This window comes from Echinops telfairi, unplaced genomic scaffold (genome assembly GCF_000313985.2).
Source record: "Echinops telfairi isolate 266 unplaced genomic scaffold, ASM31398v2 ScPeMD7_4048;HRSCAF=4782, whole genome shotgun sequence".
NCBI classification, from domain to species: domain Eukaryota; kingdom Metazoa; phylum Chordata; class Mammalia; order Afrosoricida; family Tenrecidae; genus Echinops; species Echinops telfairi.
Window position 1 is genome coordinate 1730044 of NW_022107947.1, and position 17439 is coordinate 1747482.

Sequence of the window (17439 nt, forward strand, 5' to 3'; positions counted from 1 at the left end):
AATCATGATTCATTTTCACAAATTATTACTAATTATGTATGATTCTGACAAATCAGATGTCCCGGTTTTGGGTTCAAAAAATAAAATCCCCATAACTTAACATTTTTTATAGCCAGAGTACAATCCTCGAAGTATTTTCTAATGTAATGAGGGCCTTCATTTTGGCTGAGTATTACCTAGTAGTGATGCCCTAAGGTCCACAGAGAACACCAAAAGCTGGTGTACTTCTAAGCACAGTGCCTTTTCCACTTTTTTCTCACCACTTAAACATGCACCATCACTTCTAAATGACAAGTTGTAAGAGCAGTTATAAAACTTCCCTAAACCCACTAGTGACTGGTGAAGCCATCTGCACCCAGAGGGAACTTAGAAATGAATCTATGAAGGTACAGTGTAATTAAATAAAATTATGTAAATGGGCAGACAGTGGTATGCAAGCAGGTACTGTGTTAACGTGATAGGACTGAGTACTCAGGATCACTATTACATTTTTTCTTGAATACTGTTTTTATATCGACTTTAAAAACAAAATATACAATACTTTCACTCTCCAAAAATGACTTGAAACATATCATTACCTGCTCTTGCCAATAATGTGCGCGCAGCTAAATCAAACTTATGCCTCCTTGTTACTGCTGAGCGGCCCCTAGCTGGCGGTCCGCTTCCAGAAGCTGCATTCTCTGTGTGGTCCACATTGTCGGGGCTACGGACACAAGTTTAAAAGAAACATCCTTTTAAAGAGATCATGTAAACAAAATCTAGTTGCAATTTACTTATGGTATTGCTTTTGCCTTCAAATGTCAATGAGAATATGATATATGAGGACAAATTATGAACCAACTTGTGTTCCTTATAAAATTCCTGTTATATTATAGGCTGTGCCTTGGGCAATAATTTTATCTCATTTTTGAACTATGCCAGCAAGAAAATAATGCTCAATGCATGTTCAAATTCAAATGAGGTCAAATATGGCTTTAACTATATCTTAAGTGATTAAACACAATTTGCAGCACTTTGGATTCCTTGCTTAAGAGAACCAGACATTTCAAAATAAGTTATGAAAATAATCACTGAGGCTATGTGAGGAATTTTGCATGTTGGATAAGACACAGGCTTTTTGTTGTTGTTGTTGTTGTTAAAGATACAACTCTTAGTAGTAACATTTCATCATAGTCAAAATGAAAAACAAAGGTCCAAATCCTAAGAAGTGCTAAAAATGAAAAGGTTTTAAAGGGAATTGTAGAATATTTTATTACAGCTCACTTTAGGCTAGGTGCCATCACAGAATTTTTTTTATCCCTTAAACGGAGGTTTGTTGTGTTGAACGTTTAAAAACTACAGAAAAGAAGAAAATATTAAAAAAAAAAAAAAAAAGAAAATATAAAATTAACTATTAAGAGGAAAAAAATATTTTAAATCAATTTTTTATTGTGTGATTAACTCTTTAATATTACATTATATTGAAATATGCTCCTTCATAAACATTTTCAGCATATATTTTGTTTTAAAATAGATTTCAGATTTAAATTTTACTTTAGCAAAATTTAACGTAAAAAACCAGTCAAGTCAAAACGTGTCAAGTCATTTTCACTCCAGAGAAAACTACATTTACAACCGAAATGCCCACATTTCTAGGAACCCATTGTTATCAACTTTACACACTATTTAGAAGCATCTATGAGGGAAATGAAAGGAGCGTCTGGGACCACCGTTTAAGAAAAACAAAAATTAGAATTTCACCTTTCACTGAAGCCCTCCTCTATTTCAGCAGCATCAGCTGATGGGATGTCTCCTGGAGACTGTAAGTAACAGGGATCATTGGACTTCCCACTGCCGGGCACTGCTGCTCCATGCCTGGGGTCAGCCGTGCTGCCTGCCTGCGGTGGCTCTTCCTCATCCTCGTGACCAGGGTGCTCTATCATCCACATGGCAAGGACAGTGATGTTCTGAGCATCAGCCTCTCCTCGAGCACCTGAACAGAAGGGAAAAGGTCTAGTGCTGAATTGGGGCAGTTATTATTAATGCTATCAATGAAGAGTGGCTGCTGTTATGGCTTTATAATTGAATCTGGCATTAAAATGAAAATCTTACCAAGCTTTATGGCCTCTTAAAAAGCTTTCCTAATAAGACCTTTAATAAGATAAAACTTTTCAAACATGCATATAAAAATAAACTAAACCCACTGTCATTGAGTCAGTTCTGACTCATAGTAACCATATAGGACAGACAAGAATCGTCCCATACTTTTTTTTTTAAAAAAAGATCATTTTATTGGGGGCTCTTACAAAGCTTGTTACAATCCATACATCAATTGTATGAGACAATATTTGTGCATATATTGCCATCATTCTTTACCACACATTTACCTTCTATTGAGCCCTTGGGATCAGCTCTTCTTCCCTCCCTCCACCCCTGACCCTTGTGACCCCTTGATAGATTATAGATTGTTATTATTTCCTTATCTCACACTGACCGCTGTCTCCCTTCCCCTCTGGTTTCTGTTCTTCTTCCCCCTGGAGGGGGGTATGTGGCTATGTGCCATTCATTGCGATTGGTATCCCCCTTCCTCCCCACTCTCCCCAACCTTCTCCCTACCCTTGGCTATAAATCTTTATAGAAGTAGACAGTTTCATCTTCACTGAATAAAACGTTAGTGGGTTTGGACTGCTGACCTTTTGGTTACCAACCAAATGCTTAACTCAATGAACTATCAAGCCTCCTGTATATATGAATATACTGATACAGAAAAACATATCCTACCTGTGGCTTCCATGGCTTTAGCAATCTGCCGGAGAGAAAACCCCATTTCCAACAAAGGCACAGCAATTGCTGGAGGGGGGGGTGAAGTTGAAAGTCTACTGCTTGGGTCTGATAAGGCTGTGACAAATGAAACAGAAATAAGGGTCTAAGTATTATCACATACCATGAGGAAAAAAGTATACCTATATACTCAAGTACAAGCCAACCCGAATATCAGCCGAGGAACCCAATTTTACCACAAAAACTGTATTTACAATGTGCTATTAAGAATTCACTAACTAGGGTGCGATGTAGCAACGATGAAAAATACAACTTTCCTCTGGTTCCTAAATGCTTCCTCCCCGCCCCCACTATCATGATACAAATTCTACCTTGCAAGTCTGGCTAGACTAGAGGATGTACACTTGTACAGATAGGAAATGGAAACACAGGGAATCCAGGGCGGATGATCCCTTCAGAACCAGTGGTGTGTGAGTGGCGATACTGGGAGGGTAGAGGGAAAGTGGGTTGGAAAGAGGGAACCGATTACAAGGAACTATATGTGACCTCCTCCCTGGGAGACAGACAACAGAGAAGTGGGTGAAGGGAGACATTGGACAGGGCAAGATATGACAAAATACCCATTTATAAACTATCAAGGGCTCATGCGGGAGGGGGGAGTGGGGAGGGAGGGGAAAAATGAGGACCTAATGCCAGGAGCTTAAGTGGAGAGGAAATGAACGTTTTGAGAATGATGAGGGCAATGAATGTACAAATGTGCTTTACACAATTGATGTATGTATGGATTATGATAAGAGTTGTATGAGCCCCTAATAAAACGATTAAAAAAAATTCACTAACTATATAACTAAATGTAAATAAAGTTGTTAATAGCTTTACAAAAGTTTTCATACAGATTAATCTGTTAGTAATACAAAGTGAATCTGATAATAAAAAAAATTTTTTTTTAAGTTTTCTTATCTTGAAATAATTTTCTAATTATGATTTGGGGCAAACAACTTATCTGAAGAATACACTTGTCTTAGTTTTATTAGGATGCCTGAAAAGTGTTTGCCAAGGGGACCAGCTGGGTCAATGGCTCAAAGTTATGGGGACTGTTTTCTTAGCACACGCAAGACAATTATGGGGGCTTACGAAGAAGTTTTAAGAAAACAGAAAACCTCATTAGTGAGAAAAAGGCCAGGGAAAGTTGCAACAACGAATTTTATACCAATAGGACAATGTCCCTTGCTCATCATCATTTGAAGGTAGCAAGGACTGTCCTGTGAGAGTTTCGTTGGAAAACAACACCTCATCTACCCTGAAGCCTTGAACTTGACCCTCCAGACTTCTTTTTGTTCACCAAACTCAAAGAACATCAAAAGGAACATACTTTCAATCCTTCGAAGATGCTAAAACTGTCATTTTGACTTGGTGTAAACTTAAGAACACAGAAACTTTGGGGGGGAAAGTTACAGGGATGGAAACACCACCTTCAGATGTGTACCAACCTTGGTGGAAGATATGTCAAGAAATAATAGCTTTAAAAGTAGTAATAACAGCTTTACATTTTAATATTTCTGTTCAATAAAGCTATCTGTGATTTTGGAGTTTAACACATCCTCGTATTTGCAAAGATGGCACAGAGTACTCATTTCTTCCTGACATGTGAAAGTAAGTGGCAGACCTGATGCTTCATCTCCTCAGAGGAAATTAGCATGTGGCTCTAACAAAAAAGAACATCCTCCTGCAGAAAAATACAAGGGGGCTTCACAAATTTTGTGGGGGGGAAATAGAATGAAAAGAAGTTACCTCCTACAAACTTTTTAAAGCCCTCTCATACAACCACCAAAGTCAGAAAATTACCATCTAATCCAGATCCCATTCTAGTTCCACCAAATACTGCCCATAATGCTCTCTACAGAAAAGGACCCAAATCTGGGATCATCTCTGCATTCAGTGGGCCTGTCGCTTCAGCAGCCTTTAATCACTTTAATCCTCTGAAGGTTACAGGATAGCTGTCTGCAGAATGACCTTCACTATGGGTTTGTCGGTTTTCCTCATGATTGGCAGGAATAACACAAAAGTGATGCACGTGAACATTTATCACAACAGAGCAAACTCGGGAGCCATAAAGCAAGTTTCAATACATTCAAAATAATCAAAATTATATACAATATGTTCGCCGGTGAAAGGGAAATTAAATTAGAAATCAACAACAGAACGATATCTGGAAAATCCCTAAGTATTTGTAAACCAAGTAACACACTTCCAAATAACCCCTATGTCAAAGAGGGTATCAAAGGTAAATTAGAATATACTTTAAATTGAATGAAAATTAAAACAGCATTTCAAAATTTGTGGCATGCAGATAAACAGTATACAGAGGAAAATTTATAGAATGAGGCTGCCTACATTAGGAAAGAAGATGGTATAATATGAATGATACACAGTACATGAATTACTTTCTAAATAGTCATATTTTAGTCTATAGCTGCAGAATGGAGAAAGCAGTTCAGTCCAATGGGACAGCCCCTCCTCTTCCTTAAAACCACTGTTCTGCCGTCAGTGAAGACAAAGCATCCACATAACATCCCCACATCGGGACTGCTAAGAGGTCTGGATGTCACAGTGCACGAGAGCACACACACCTGTGCGGTTGGCTGGCCTTGCTGACTGGGAATCCGGAGAAGTTAAGCTTTGTCTCCTTCCTACTTCATCAGAAGGAGATGTTGGTAATGAAGATATTGGAGGCGTCTGCGCACGACGTGTGGGCAGTACAGTGGTGGTTGGGTAGCTAGAGAACATTTGCCTTTAAGAAAATAAGACTGGTTAGCATAAAAATTCAATTAGTAAATGACATATATATCACAATCTTCTTTTAAACAGTATGCAGCTTGAAAAATTACATGAGTTAGGTATAATTTAATGAAGGGGGGTGGAGATTCCTTGGTTTTAAAAACCATTAACTTAAGAGTGCTTTAACTGTAAAAGAAATAAAACCTTATCATCATCACGTGTTCAACAAAATATGAGCAACACCAGAAACAGGGAAGCAAAGCAAAGCAATTAATAAAAGGCCTTGCCTATAATACTAAGATAAGAGGCAGGGGTATTTTGGTAATCACACAATAGAGAGTAAAAGTAGACTTTTAAAACTAGGTAATCTGTAGTTCATTCAAATGTCAATTAATGAGCTAGGCATGCAAACCTTCTCATGGATTAAGAGTGACAGTGTCCAGGCAAGTTGCCCCGCACAATTGAAATAGATACATGAATAGTACACAGAAAGAAGGAAGGTCCAGGAGAAGCAGCCTCTCTCAAGCTAAGAAGGCAAAGACTGACTGGAGAAAGCACAAGAAAATCCTTGCTGTTCTTTAGATATGCGCACCAAAATGAAGAACTTTTAAGAATCACTGTATCACTGTGAAGCCTTGGTGACAATAGTGAGTTACAAGTTAGGCTGCAAACCACAATGTCAGCGGTTTGAAACCATGAGCTGCTGTGCAGGAGAAAGATGAAGCTATTCTACTCCCATACAGAGTTATAGTCTTGGAAATCCACAGGGGCAGTTCTACCCTGGCCTATAAGGTCCCTATAAATCAGAGCTAATTCCATGGCAGTGAGTTTTGTTTGTTTGGGGTATCACTGCTAAATAACTGTGATATGATCGTGTTCACATGAGGGGCAGTAGTTTTCCAACGGGCTTTTCTTCTGTTAAATGACTCCCAGCCAGGCTGATATCTGAAGGCCTAATGTAGTTCCAACCAGCAGCAGGGAAACCAAGACTGAGAAGAAAGGCACCAAAAGGGGCCATTACTTCATCTGATTGAAGGACGACACTGCTACTGATCCTTTGTAGATGCCTGGAATTCTGTCACTGATAAGCCCAAAACTAACCCCATTGTTGTTGATCTGATTGTGAATCAATGTGACCCTGTATGGTTTCCAAGGCTGTAAATCTTCACAGAAAGATTGTCCATATTTCTCCTGCAGAGTGGCAGATGGGTTTGAACCATCAACCTTTTAGGCAGTAGTGAAGCACTTAACCACTACAACAAAACTGGATTATCACATGCTATTCTTCTGCTCTTCCTCATAACTGAACAGAGGACACCTTCTGGAACTGGGCTACTCAAGGGAGAAAGCTGAAGTAGGCAAGGTAGTCAAAGACCCCTGGAGGCTGGCCTCCCAGCAGGGAATGCTTACTACTCACGTGTTCCTACCCAAGACCAGAGGGGGAAAGCAATGGTTTTGTTTTCAAAGTGTGAAATTACTGCTACCTACTGCATCAGAATCACTTGAAAACGTAATGAAAATTACAAACCATAATAAGCTTACCAGACCTACTGAATCCGACTTGCTGGGCACTATAGCCCAGAGCTTTAAGAAACTCCTCAGATGGTATAGACACCAAAACTTGAGAGCACAAGGGCTCAATAGAAAGTAATTGTCTAGAAAAGAACGATGGCAACATATGTACAAATATGCCTGATAAAATTGATGCATGGACTGTAATAAGAATTAAGTGCCCTCAAAAAAAGTGATCAAAAGAAACAAACAAAAATTGAGACTAACTACAACTACTTTTTTCTCTGCTACTCTACAAGGTCTTTAGTCAGACACTGAAGACAATACGAATCTGTCAACTAAGGGAAGGGGAAAAGGAAGCTACCATTCTGTCTCCCTTTATTTCACATAAGCCTCAATTAAGAGAGCTCACAAAAAAGTCCCTCTCTAAAGGTCCTCCCTCAAAAGACTTTCATTTTGTAGATGCACCAGGCAAATAGGAGTGAAAAGAAATTTTTAAAAGTAATTGTTATTTGAAGTTTACAAACCAAAATAAGGGTGACTATTTTGAAAGAGCATCTTATGACATGCTCTTTCATTTAGAAAGTAGATTTGCTTGATCTTATAATAAGAATACAGGAATAGTTAAGGAATTGTGCTTAAATGAGAAATAACTTGAAAAGAGACTATTTTCTGAGGAGATTAAAAAGTCTAGCCACATTTTAAAGAAGATTGAAAAAAAAATCACAAGAAGATAGCTATTTGATAAATAACAGAGCTGTTTACACGTGGGGGCTACCACTAACTAGCTATGAGACTTAGGGCAAGTTACTAAATTTCTCTGGTGGGCATTTTCAACTTCCAGAAAATAAGTATGACTATCTGATTTCTCAGGAGACCTGGTTGCATAGTGGTTACACATTGGTTAAAGGGTTAGTGTCTCAGAAACACATGGGCAGTTCTACCCTGTCCTACAGAGTTGCTATAAGTGGTACTGACTGGATGGCCGTGAGTTTTTTTTATCTGATTTCTTTTCTTTTCTTTTTAAATCTGATTTCTTAGATCCTCTTAGGTTCCTTCTAGCTCTATAGTGCAATGATTCATTTGGGAACCCAATGCATCCATAAAAGAGCAATCGCATGCTTCCTATCTCTAGGCAGACAATAGAGGTCAATTTCTCTACCTGAGAAGACTAAGTGGCATTACTCCTGGGGATTCAGATGCAGGCACCGTTTCCGTGTCAGTGACTGGAGTGGTGGCAGTTGTGGTGTCCTCCAGGGAGCTGCTCATGAAGGAAGTTGTGCTCGAGGCTGATGGGCTAGTGGTAACTGGTGTCTGTGCCTGCTGGGCTTGGTCACTTTCTTCAGCTAGTTGCTCAGTCTCTATAACACAAGGTAAAGAACCGGGATTTGCTATGGGATGGAAAATGTGTATGCTTATAAATATTCAAAATGAAGAATTTATAGAAAAATAAAAGCTTACAAATGAATTTACATCCTTATATTCACTATTACACTGTTAGTGTGGACCCTACACACAAGGACATAACATGCCTTTATTACTAGTGATTTCTTTTTTTAGAGAAGGTTCTTTCACAAAAATAGTAACCTTGCTTTTGGTTGTAAAATTTTACAAAAGATTCTCTAGAGATACTCAATCATTAAAAATTGTATTTCCTTAGCTCTGATTTTGATTTCCAATATTTTTTCCCCTCAGTCCTTAATAGACGGAGAATCTATAGATGAAGAATATATAAATACTAAAAGACACATAAATGATAAAAGAATAAAAACAAAAATCCCATAATCTAAAGCAGCAGCAATGCCTCAAAAACTACCCCCCACTAAGAGTTTAAAAAGGAGAGAGAAATATTTAGTTCAAATGTTTAAACGTTTAAAAAGCATTTACAGATGTGTTTTTTCACTATCTGGTAAAGGAACCTACAAATAAGCATAATGAAATATGGAGTTGTTGCAAAGACAATTAATTTCATTACCCTTGTTAAATGGCTACATTTCTTCATCAACATCATGATCTTAACACTACGACTTATAAGCACCATGCCTCTCTCTGTGACTATTTAGTACCTCAACGATGAAAGAATGAAAGGGAGGAACAGGAAATTAAAGGGAGTAAGAATAAGAAGAGAAGGAAGAAATCAAGAAGATGCTTATAGGGTCAAAAAGGCAAAGGACTTTTGTTTTCTTGTACTTGCTGCCAACTGCCTAACTCATAGTATTCACTCAATAGACATTTGCTGAATAAATTTCAAAATTCAGATCCAAAGGTGAGAATAAAAATAAAACAAGGTTTTTACCCTCTATATGACCTATGTAGATATTTACACATACTGTATATAGTTTTATATGCACTATAAAATTAAAATGCCCTTTAAAATGTATGAGACTAGAGTAACTTCTATTTTTAACAAGATCAATAACTACCTAAGCTGATAAACCTGACTTGAACAGTTAAAATCTTGTAATTTGATCTCCCTTTTGATACACTTGGAGTATGATGTGGTACTCATTTAAAATTAATATTTTGTTTTCAGATTGGGGCTTTTATCTTTTGTTAGTAGCATTCTTGACCCTCTACTATGTATCTTTCTATGTTTTAGTATATGAAACCTAGTTGGATGAATCTATAGAAGCAATAACTAGATTAAGGGTTCCTAAGGGGGGTGGGGGGCGGGTAATAGGGAGCCAACATCAAGGAGTACAAAGAAGAAAAATGCTTTGAAAATGATGTGGTCGCGATTGCACAACACTGCTTGATATGACTGAACTACTGAATGGTATAACGTCTACATAATGTCCTAATAAAATGGTTTTTTGAGGAAAAGAAAAATCAGTAAAACCTGAGTTAACTTTTCCAGCATGAGTTAAATTTCAATTTTACAACATGCAGTAATAAGGATCAAGTTCTAACTCTTGTGTGGGGTTGCAATAAAATATCATGGAGAGAGATGATTACTAATATACAAGGAAAAAGAAGTTTCGCCTTGTAAAGAAAAAATACTATAATTGCTTCAACCCTTCCCTCTGCCAAAAAAAAATTTTTTTGAGATACAAAGGGGCTTCAAAATTTTCCTAAAAAGATTCCATCATCTTTTCATTCCGTTTTTACACAAACTTTGTGAAGTCCAGCATATGTTATAGAGTATATAATTTCTGGTGATTACTATTAATTTCAACAGGTCAAAAATCAAAAGAAATATATATATAAATAAATAAATAAATAAATATACATTACATACCTTGCTTAATTTTGCCCCCAAACTGGTCTTCCAAAAGCCCATGGACCACTAATTTATAGATCATGGCTTGTGCACGTTCCAAATCTGCTAGTCCCAACGCTCTCTTTATGGGCGACCGCATGACGGCCCGCTTCACCATGTGTCGCATGAGGAACTGCAGGGCTGCACGCATCTCCACATCTTCGTGAACCACTGGAGAGCTCGCACAATCTGAGTTGTGGCCATTCTCAGCCAGAACTTTTGGGATCAGCAACAGTTCGGCATATTTGCTACAGCCCAGAAGGGCACTAAGTGATTTCATTGCACCAAGGTACAGATATGACAGCTGGACTGCTCTGATTTCTGACTGAGCTATGTCATGGTTTTTGGACATGTGTTCATGACTTTTTCTTTTACCTTCTGTAATCTGATGTTGAGGCTCCAAACCTAGTGGCGTCGGATCTAAAGAAAATGAAGAGATTTCATTTTCTGATTTGGAGCTTGTGGTGCCCTGATTCTTGGCATCGTCCAATGTTAAGGCTGTTCGCATATCTAAAGTAGAGTCACTCTCAGCTTTCTGCTCAACTTCTCCTTTTTCCTCAGACTCATGCCGGTGTTTCTTTTCATGTCGCTTGGTGCTCTGTTTTCCTGTGTCTTCGTGAATGCCAGTCAGGTATGTTAGGTCCAGTAGCACAGACGCGGTCAGGCCTCGGAATCGCGCCACGTCAAACAGCAGTGGTTCACAGGGCTCCAGGTTATACAATGGAGTATCACTAGGCGACCAAAAAGTTGGGAAGCTTTAATAAAGACCAGAATGACACAGGAAGAAGCAAGTGAGGGATAGACAAGAGGAAGGTACAGAAAATAATGTAGACAAAATAAGATGTATCATGTACACAGTACAGAAAATAATTTACACAAACTAGAGAAGTCATTACAAACAGAGGGAAAAACAAGTCTAAAGCGAGAAAATGGGGAGATGTGATGCTAAATGCACAAGCAATGAAATGTGCATGTGATTTCAAATAAGAATATTCACTATTACATAATGTAAACCAGGAGTTGGTACACTTATTATAAAGGAACTGGGTAGTAAATATTTCAGACTTTGCATGCCATATGGTCTCTGTTAACTATGATATGAAAGCAGCCACTGAGACACCAAATGAATGAGTGTGGCTGAGTAACTTCATTTATAAAACCTAGGAGTGGGGCTGGATTTGGCCAGTAGGTAAAACATTTCTATTACTGGAGTACCTGTATAATAAATTCAGTTTGTTATGTGGGTAATGGCTATTTATAACCATCCAGAAAAGACTGTTTCATTAAAAAATTTTAATTTACAATCATCAATTAAGGCTTCTAATTTAGAGTTCAAATAAAAATATAGTCCTGTAATGTGACAAAAGTTTCCAAGAACCTAAAAACATTACCCTTACACAAACATTAACAAAGTTTAGCAAGGTAATTTCTGTGGCACACATTTGCTGCACTCTTGAAATCCTGGTTCCATTTTATCTTCCTAATCTTATTTTCAATTTGCCTCATTTTCTTACTTGCTTTAATTTTAATTTCATTCACTAAAGTATCTAATTTGCCGTATTACACAAATCTTGGTAAGGCATCATAAATCCTGTGTAAAACACTGAGAAGAAAATAAGTAGTACATACTTTCACGCAACTAAAATTTTTCTTTGGTTTCTTAGCTTGATGAGGGTGAAGATAGGTAGGTGTATTTTTCAACGGAGAGGGTCCATCGATTTCATTGGATTCTAAAACAGCACTGCCTCCAAAATCACACTAAGAACTACTCTTTCAGATATGGTTTCACGTCAACACTGTAGAAGCTACATTAGGGAGTTTTATGCACAGTTGCACAATATCAATAAATCAATGTTTTCAAGTAGGAGTGTTGTACAGAATCCTTAGGTAAGTGAATCCCCTTAGCACTGGACATATTTAACATATTTTCTTTTAAACATGAACTCTTTTTCATACAAATTATATTTGAATGCAAACATGCGTGAATGCTTTTAAACATTTAGTTTGTGTCAAATAAATAAAATTTTCATATCTACTTGAGATGTTACATATTGAGAGAATTGAACTATGTGCCTTAAAAACGCACAGCAATGCTTAAAATCACAGGCAATCTTAAATTTAGCTTTAGTGGTGTAAATGTTTTCCCTTAACATGTAAGCCCTTTTAACATAAAATGTAACAGCTGGTATGGAATTTCTGGCTGTTTTTTTTAATCCCAGTATATAATGGAAATGATTTAAAGAAGAAAGAAGCCAAAAGAAAACTGGAAAGAGTCCCAGTTAAGCCTAAATTAGTGAGCTTACCATTCTTCTACCAAACTAAACCAAAAAGTACCCATCATTTATAAAAAGTATTCCAAGGTGTGTAAGTTTGGGAAATATTCCTTTGTTACAGATCAATATTTAACTTTATGGAACAAAAAGTGAACTGTTAGCTCACTTAAAATGCTAATTATTCTCTCTCCATAGCCAATGGCCCATTTCTCCAGTAGCTACTCATTTAGCCAACAGTGTAACTCAACAGGTCATACCTGATGGTAATTTCTGCTTCATCCCATTGGACTTTGGCAGATGTGCTGCCCTCTTTGACCACTCCCAGCAGTGTGGCATGGCGCCCAGTTTGCTTGTGAACACACCGACCTCCAACTCTGAGACCAGCATCAACTCCTCCTATCACTGCCAGTACGGGCCACACCTCTATGCAAAGCACCCTCAGCTGTGCTTCTGAGAGGTCAGCAAGGCCATGTCTATTGTGTTTACCCTTATCCTCCTCTTTGATCTCTTTCTCCTCTCTTTCATTTTCCTCTCGGCTCTGAACAGAGCGGCTTTTCTTTAGTTTCTGCCCTGATTCCTTGATACATAGCTTAATTTTGTGCAACCGCTCTATCATCTTTTTGTTAATGCAATAAGTCCAACGGTCTGTTCGGTGAAGGATCCGGATAAGCTGAATGGTGGCCTCAGCTAGCACTGCAGCTACTGGACTACAAATGGGATCTCCCGGAAGTAAGTCTCGTGGTGTGCCACGCATCTGCATGTCACAAATTTTCACCTGTATAAAGGAAAGAGGGGAAAATGTATAATGTGAATAGTTCTCCTCAAATGTTGCAGTTGTTGGGTGCCACTGGGTGGATTCCGACTCACAGCAACCCAGCGTGCGAGTAAAACTGCCCTTCTGGGTTCCCTAAACTGAAACCCTTATGGCAGCAGCTTGCCTGGTTAATCTACTGCAGACCCTGTGTACAGGTCAGAATGGCCAAGCTTTCAATTACTAGCTGAGCACTTAACTTACACCACCAGGGGCTCCTTCCTAAAATATCAGTCATTTCAAATTTTAGCACATGTTGAACTACTGTTTGCACTCCTAATACAAACAAGTGTACTGTCTGTCTGTCATCAAGTGACTCCAACATGGAGCGAGTAACTGTTACAGACAGGCCAGAAATTGTAGCCGTCTGGTGTCTAGAACAAGTTTGGACTGCACTAGTCAACTAATGGCATCTTTAAACATTTGTGGAGAAAGGCGAAGCTTTCTATTCCTGTAAAAAGTTACCGTCTCAGAAACTCACTGGGGCAGTCCTACCCCTTGCTATGAGTTAGAATTGACTTAATCACAGTGAGTTTGGTGTGGTTTGGGGTTTAACATTTAGGATGATTTTTAGATTTCTCTCCCAGGGCATAACTATCAATGAACCAAATTATCCCTAAGCTACTTTCCTTTTTTTCCCAAGCTACTTTCTATAATTTCTGTAATATATATACTTAAAAGTTGACTTACTATTATTTAAAAAGCCAGAATATTAAGTAATGCTTTATTGAAAATATCTAACCATCTTCTAGAAAAGTAAATTATCAGTATCAGCTATTTTAATGGTATAAAGAGTTAATTATACTGCAGGTTCTAACAGATGTTAACAAACACTAATTAAGAATAGCAAATACCCTTTATGTTTAAGTAGAAAGGTTGGAGGCTCCATTACCTTCTCTCCAGGGTTGCTACTATAGAACATCACACAAGGGTACAACTCTGCTGCATCCACATCTTCAAAGGCTAATTTGGGTTCCTAGAGCATGGCAGGAGTGATGAAAAGGAAAAAACACAAAAATATTTTTAAAAATTACTAATGTCCAACAATAGTAAATTCCAGGCTTTTATGAGACAGAGTAAAAGTTAGTGCATCTCCATGCCTTTCAGACGTGAATGCTGAGAACTAAAAGGGTATAAATGCTGTTAGGTAAGTGGGTTTTGGGATATGGAGCCCTGAAAGAAAAAGAGATTGGGCTAATGGATTATAACAGGGCCTGCTCACTATTTTACAGAGATACTCATCTACTCTGGGTCAGGATACCAGTTAGATTTGGAACTATTTGTATGGTCTTATCTTTTTCTTTTTTTTTTTTGTAGTTTCTCTCTGTGGCAGGATAAGCAAGCCCAAGGAGAACGTGCCAGGACCAATGGGGTGGGGGTGGGGGGATGGGAGGGGGGCCCAACAAGGACCACACAGGAAGGGGGGGGGGTGGTGAGCCAATAACGACAGGGAAAGGGGAAGAGCAAGGGTTCTAAAATTGAAGGTGAGGAGCATGTACTGTTCCTGGTAGTGTTTGATATATTTCTATTGAAATGTATCTAAGTGGAATTACCGGAAAGGTCAATGATGGATAAATATGATAGTGGTGCAGGAGGAAAGAAAAAAGGGTAAAAATTACATATATAGGTATAAACATAGATATGTATGAACAGAAACACATAAATATAGGTGTATCTATCTACATATGTAAATACGACAAGGAAGCAGATGAACTTTGGGTCTCCACTTAAATCTTACTTCAGTACAAGAACAGCTTGTTCTAATAATGTGGCATTGCATGACACCCACCATCCCTAAACAATTGCTGACGACAAAATGGGTGTATAAGCATCTGTAGTGAAGAAAGCTGAGGATGCCTGGCTATTAAAAGACAGAGCATCTTGGGTCTTAGTGGCTTGGGATCAAACAAGTGACCACATATCACACCCGCCTGTGTGATCATGAGGAGTCGATGGCAATAGGTTTCAGAAGTTCAAAAATAAGCAATGAAATTGAGGAGGAGTGTGGACCAAGTGCAGACCCAACACACCCACCTGTAAGATAATTGGGCAGCCCCTCACAGAAGGGCCACACAGAAAGGGTAATAAATTCAGTGTGCAGTATAGCATTGATGAAATACTTAACTATCCTCCTGTTCTGTAATATTTCATCCCACTTCTATTGTGGTCTTTGTTTTACCTCATAAATCTTACTAGACCTCCATATGCTCATTTGTATAATTAAGATCATTCAATGCACGAAATCCAACAGATAACCCTTCAGAAACAGTAATGTATTCCCATTACTGGTTCCCATTCCCAGTAATGATTCCCTGAGGATATGGGAAGTGGGGGGAGGGCAGCTGAGAGCAAGGACAACTGTAAAACCCACTTGAGAGAGCAAATAACAGAATTGTAGGTGAATGGATGTATTGGATGGGGTGAGACATACCCCAAAAAAACTTAATAATGACAATATATAACAAAAATAATGAGTTCTTAGTGGGGAGGGGGGAGATAAAGGGGAGCTTTAGTTGAAGAGTTCAAGAAGAAAGAAAATGTTTGGAAACTGATTGTGGTAGCAAATGTACAATTATGCTTGATCTAATTGAACCATGGAATGTTATAATATCTATAAGAGTTCCTAATAAAATGATTTAAAAAAGAAAAAAGTTGGTGCATTTCAATGAGACTTGCTAACCAGGCAAATTCCAAAGAAAGATCCTAAATCTTTTCATCCCATTTCAACAGTCTTACTAAGATTTTACTCTTCCTTTCTGCCACTTGCCTGGTGCTGACACAAGCTGTCAGAACCAACAGGGATTAGAGAATAGTTAGAGGAGAATGACTAGTCCACAAACTGAGTAACCAGCACTTGAATAACTGTACATAAAGAACAAGGAAATACAGAACTCTTGTGAATGGTTTCCGTACCTCTCCATTTTTCCCAAAGGAAATGGTCCTGGCCTCCATGTCTAACACACAGGTGATGAAATCCCCTTGAGTAAAGCTGGACAGTGTCAGAGTCTGCTCTCCATTATGGTAGAGGTTCCCACTGTAGGCCCTGTACAGCCACATATCCGAGGTAGTGCGGTGGTTAAAGTCATGGACTGGCCAGCGGGAAACACCGACACACGTGCCTTCATTCCCTCTGTTTTCCTTCACAATGTAAAACTAAAATGAAAGGAGGGATGCTCATTAATATAGAGAAGTCCTTACATATTATGAATGGTTATAACCAATACTGGAAAATATGTTTGTAATAAATATTTAGGCACATGGTAAGTTTATTCTCAGCCTAAGTGAAGATAAGATAAAAATAAAATAATCAATTTGCAAAGTTTCTAAGACAGATTTATTCACCTTGCACATTTAAAATAACCTTTGAGTACCTAGAAAATACAAAAATAAGTATTTTTATCTCACAACTTGGAAGTCAAGGAAATATGTCTATTGTCAAAGCTATTAGTGAGAGCTCCCATTCCCTAGGTATAGATTTTTCTATATGCCTAAGAGACAGGAGTTAACACAGCAGATCTAGGACTGATGGCATTTGACTGTGACCTGGGGGCTTACTTGGTAAACAATTCTCAGCACTGCCTTAAAACTTTCCATAGTCGACGGGATCAGGTATCAGGCATCAGAAGACCCAAAAACAAACAATTATATGAAGGCGAATGATGGGGGTTGGAGTGAAGACCTAAAGCCCATCAGTAGACAGCTGGACATTCCCTCACAGAAGGGTCACAAGGAAGGAACCAGTCGTCCAGGGTGCAGCATAGCACCAATGAAAAACACAACATTCCTCTAGTTCTTTAATGCTTCCCCCTGACCCCCCAACTATCATGACCCCAGCTCTACCTTACAAATCTGGCTAAACCATAGCATGTATACCGGTACAGGTAAGAACTCTTGACACACTGAATCCAGGACAGATAAACCCCTCATGATACGTAATGGGAGTAGCGATACCATGAGGGTACGGAGAAGGGGTGGGGAGAAACAGGGAACCAATCACAATCATGGATATAAAATAGCCGCCCCCCCAACTTTTCTTTTTTAATATA

At 38.4% G+C, this 17439-nt stretch overlaps 1 protein-coding gene across 1 annotated transcript in view; it reads right to left on the minus strand.

Annotated features, from left to right (window-relative positions):
- The window catches only part of HERC1 (HECT and RLD domain containing E3 ubiquitin protein ligase family member 1), a 177455-nt gene that overhangs the window by 59966 nt on the left and 100050 nt on the right, over positions 1 to 17439 (minus strand). Inside the window, exons 35-43 of the mRNA XM_045294958.1 lie at positions 16307 to 16546; positions 14286 to 14369; positions 12840 to 13357; positions 10289 to 11064; positions 8213 to 8411; positions 5391 to 5551; positions 2761 to 2877; positions 1741 to 1972; positions 579 to 703 (exon numbers count right to left, since the gene is read on the minus strand). Coding sequence (XP_045150893.1) covers positions 579 to 703; positions 1741 to 1972; positions 2761 to 2877; positions 5391 to 5551; positions 8213 to 8411; positions 10289 to 11064; positions 12840 to 13357; positions 14286 to 14369; positions 16307 to 16546 — 2452 coding nt within the window. The remainder of the gene's footprint in view (positions 1 to 578; positions 704 to 1740; positions 1973 to 2760; positions 2878 to 5390; positions 5552 to 8212; positions 8412 to 10288; positions 11065 to 12839; positions 13358 to 14285; positions 14370 to 16306; positions 16547 to 17439) is intronic.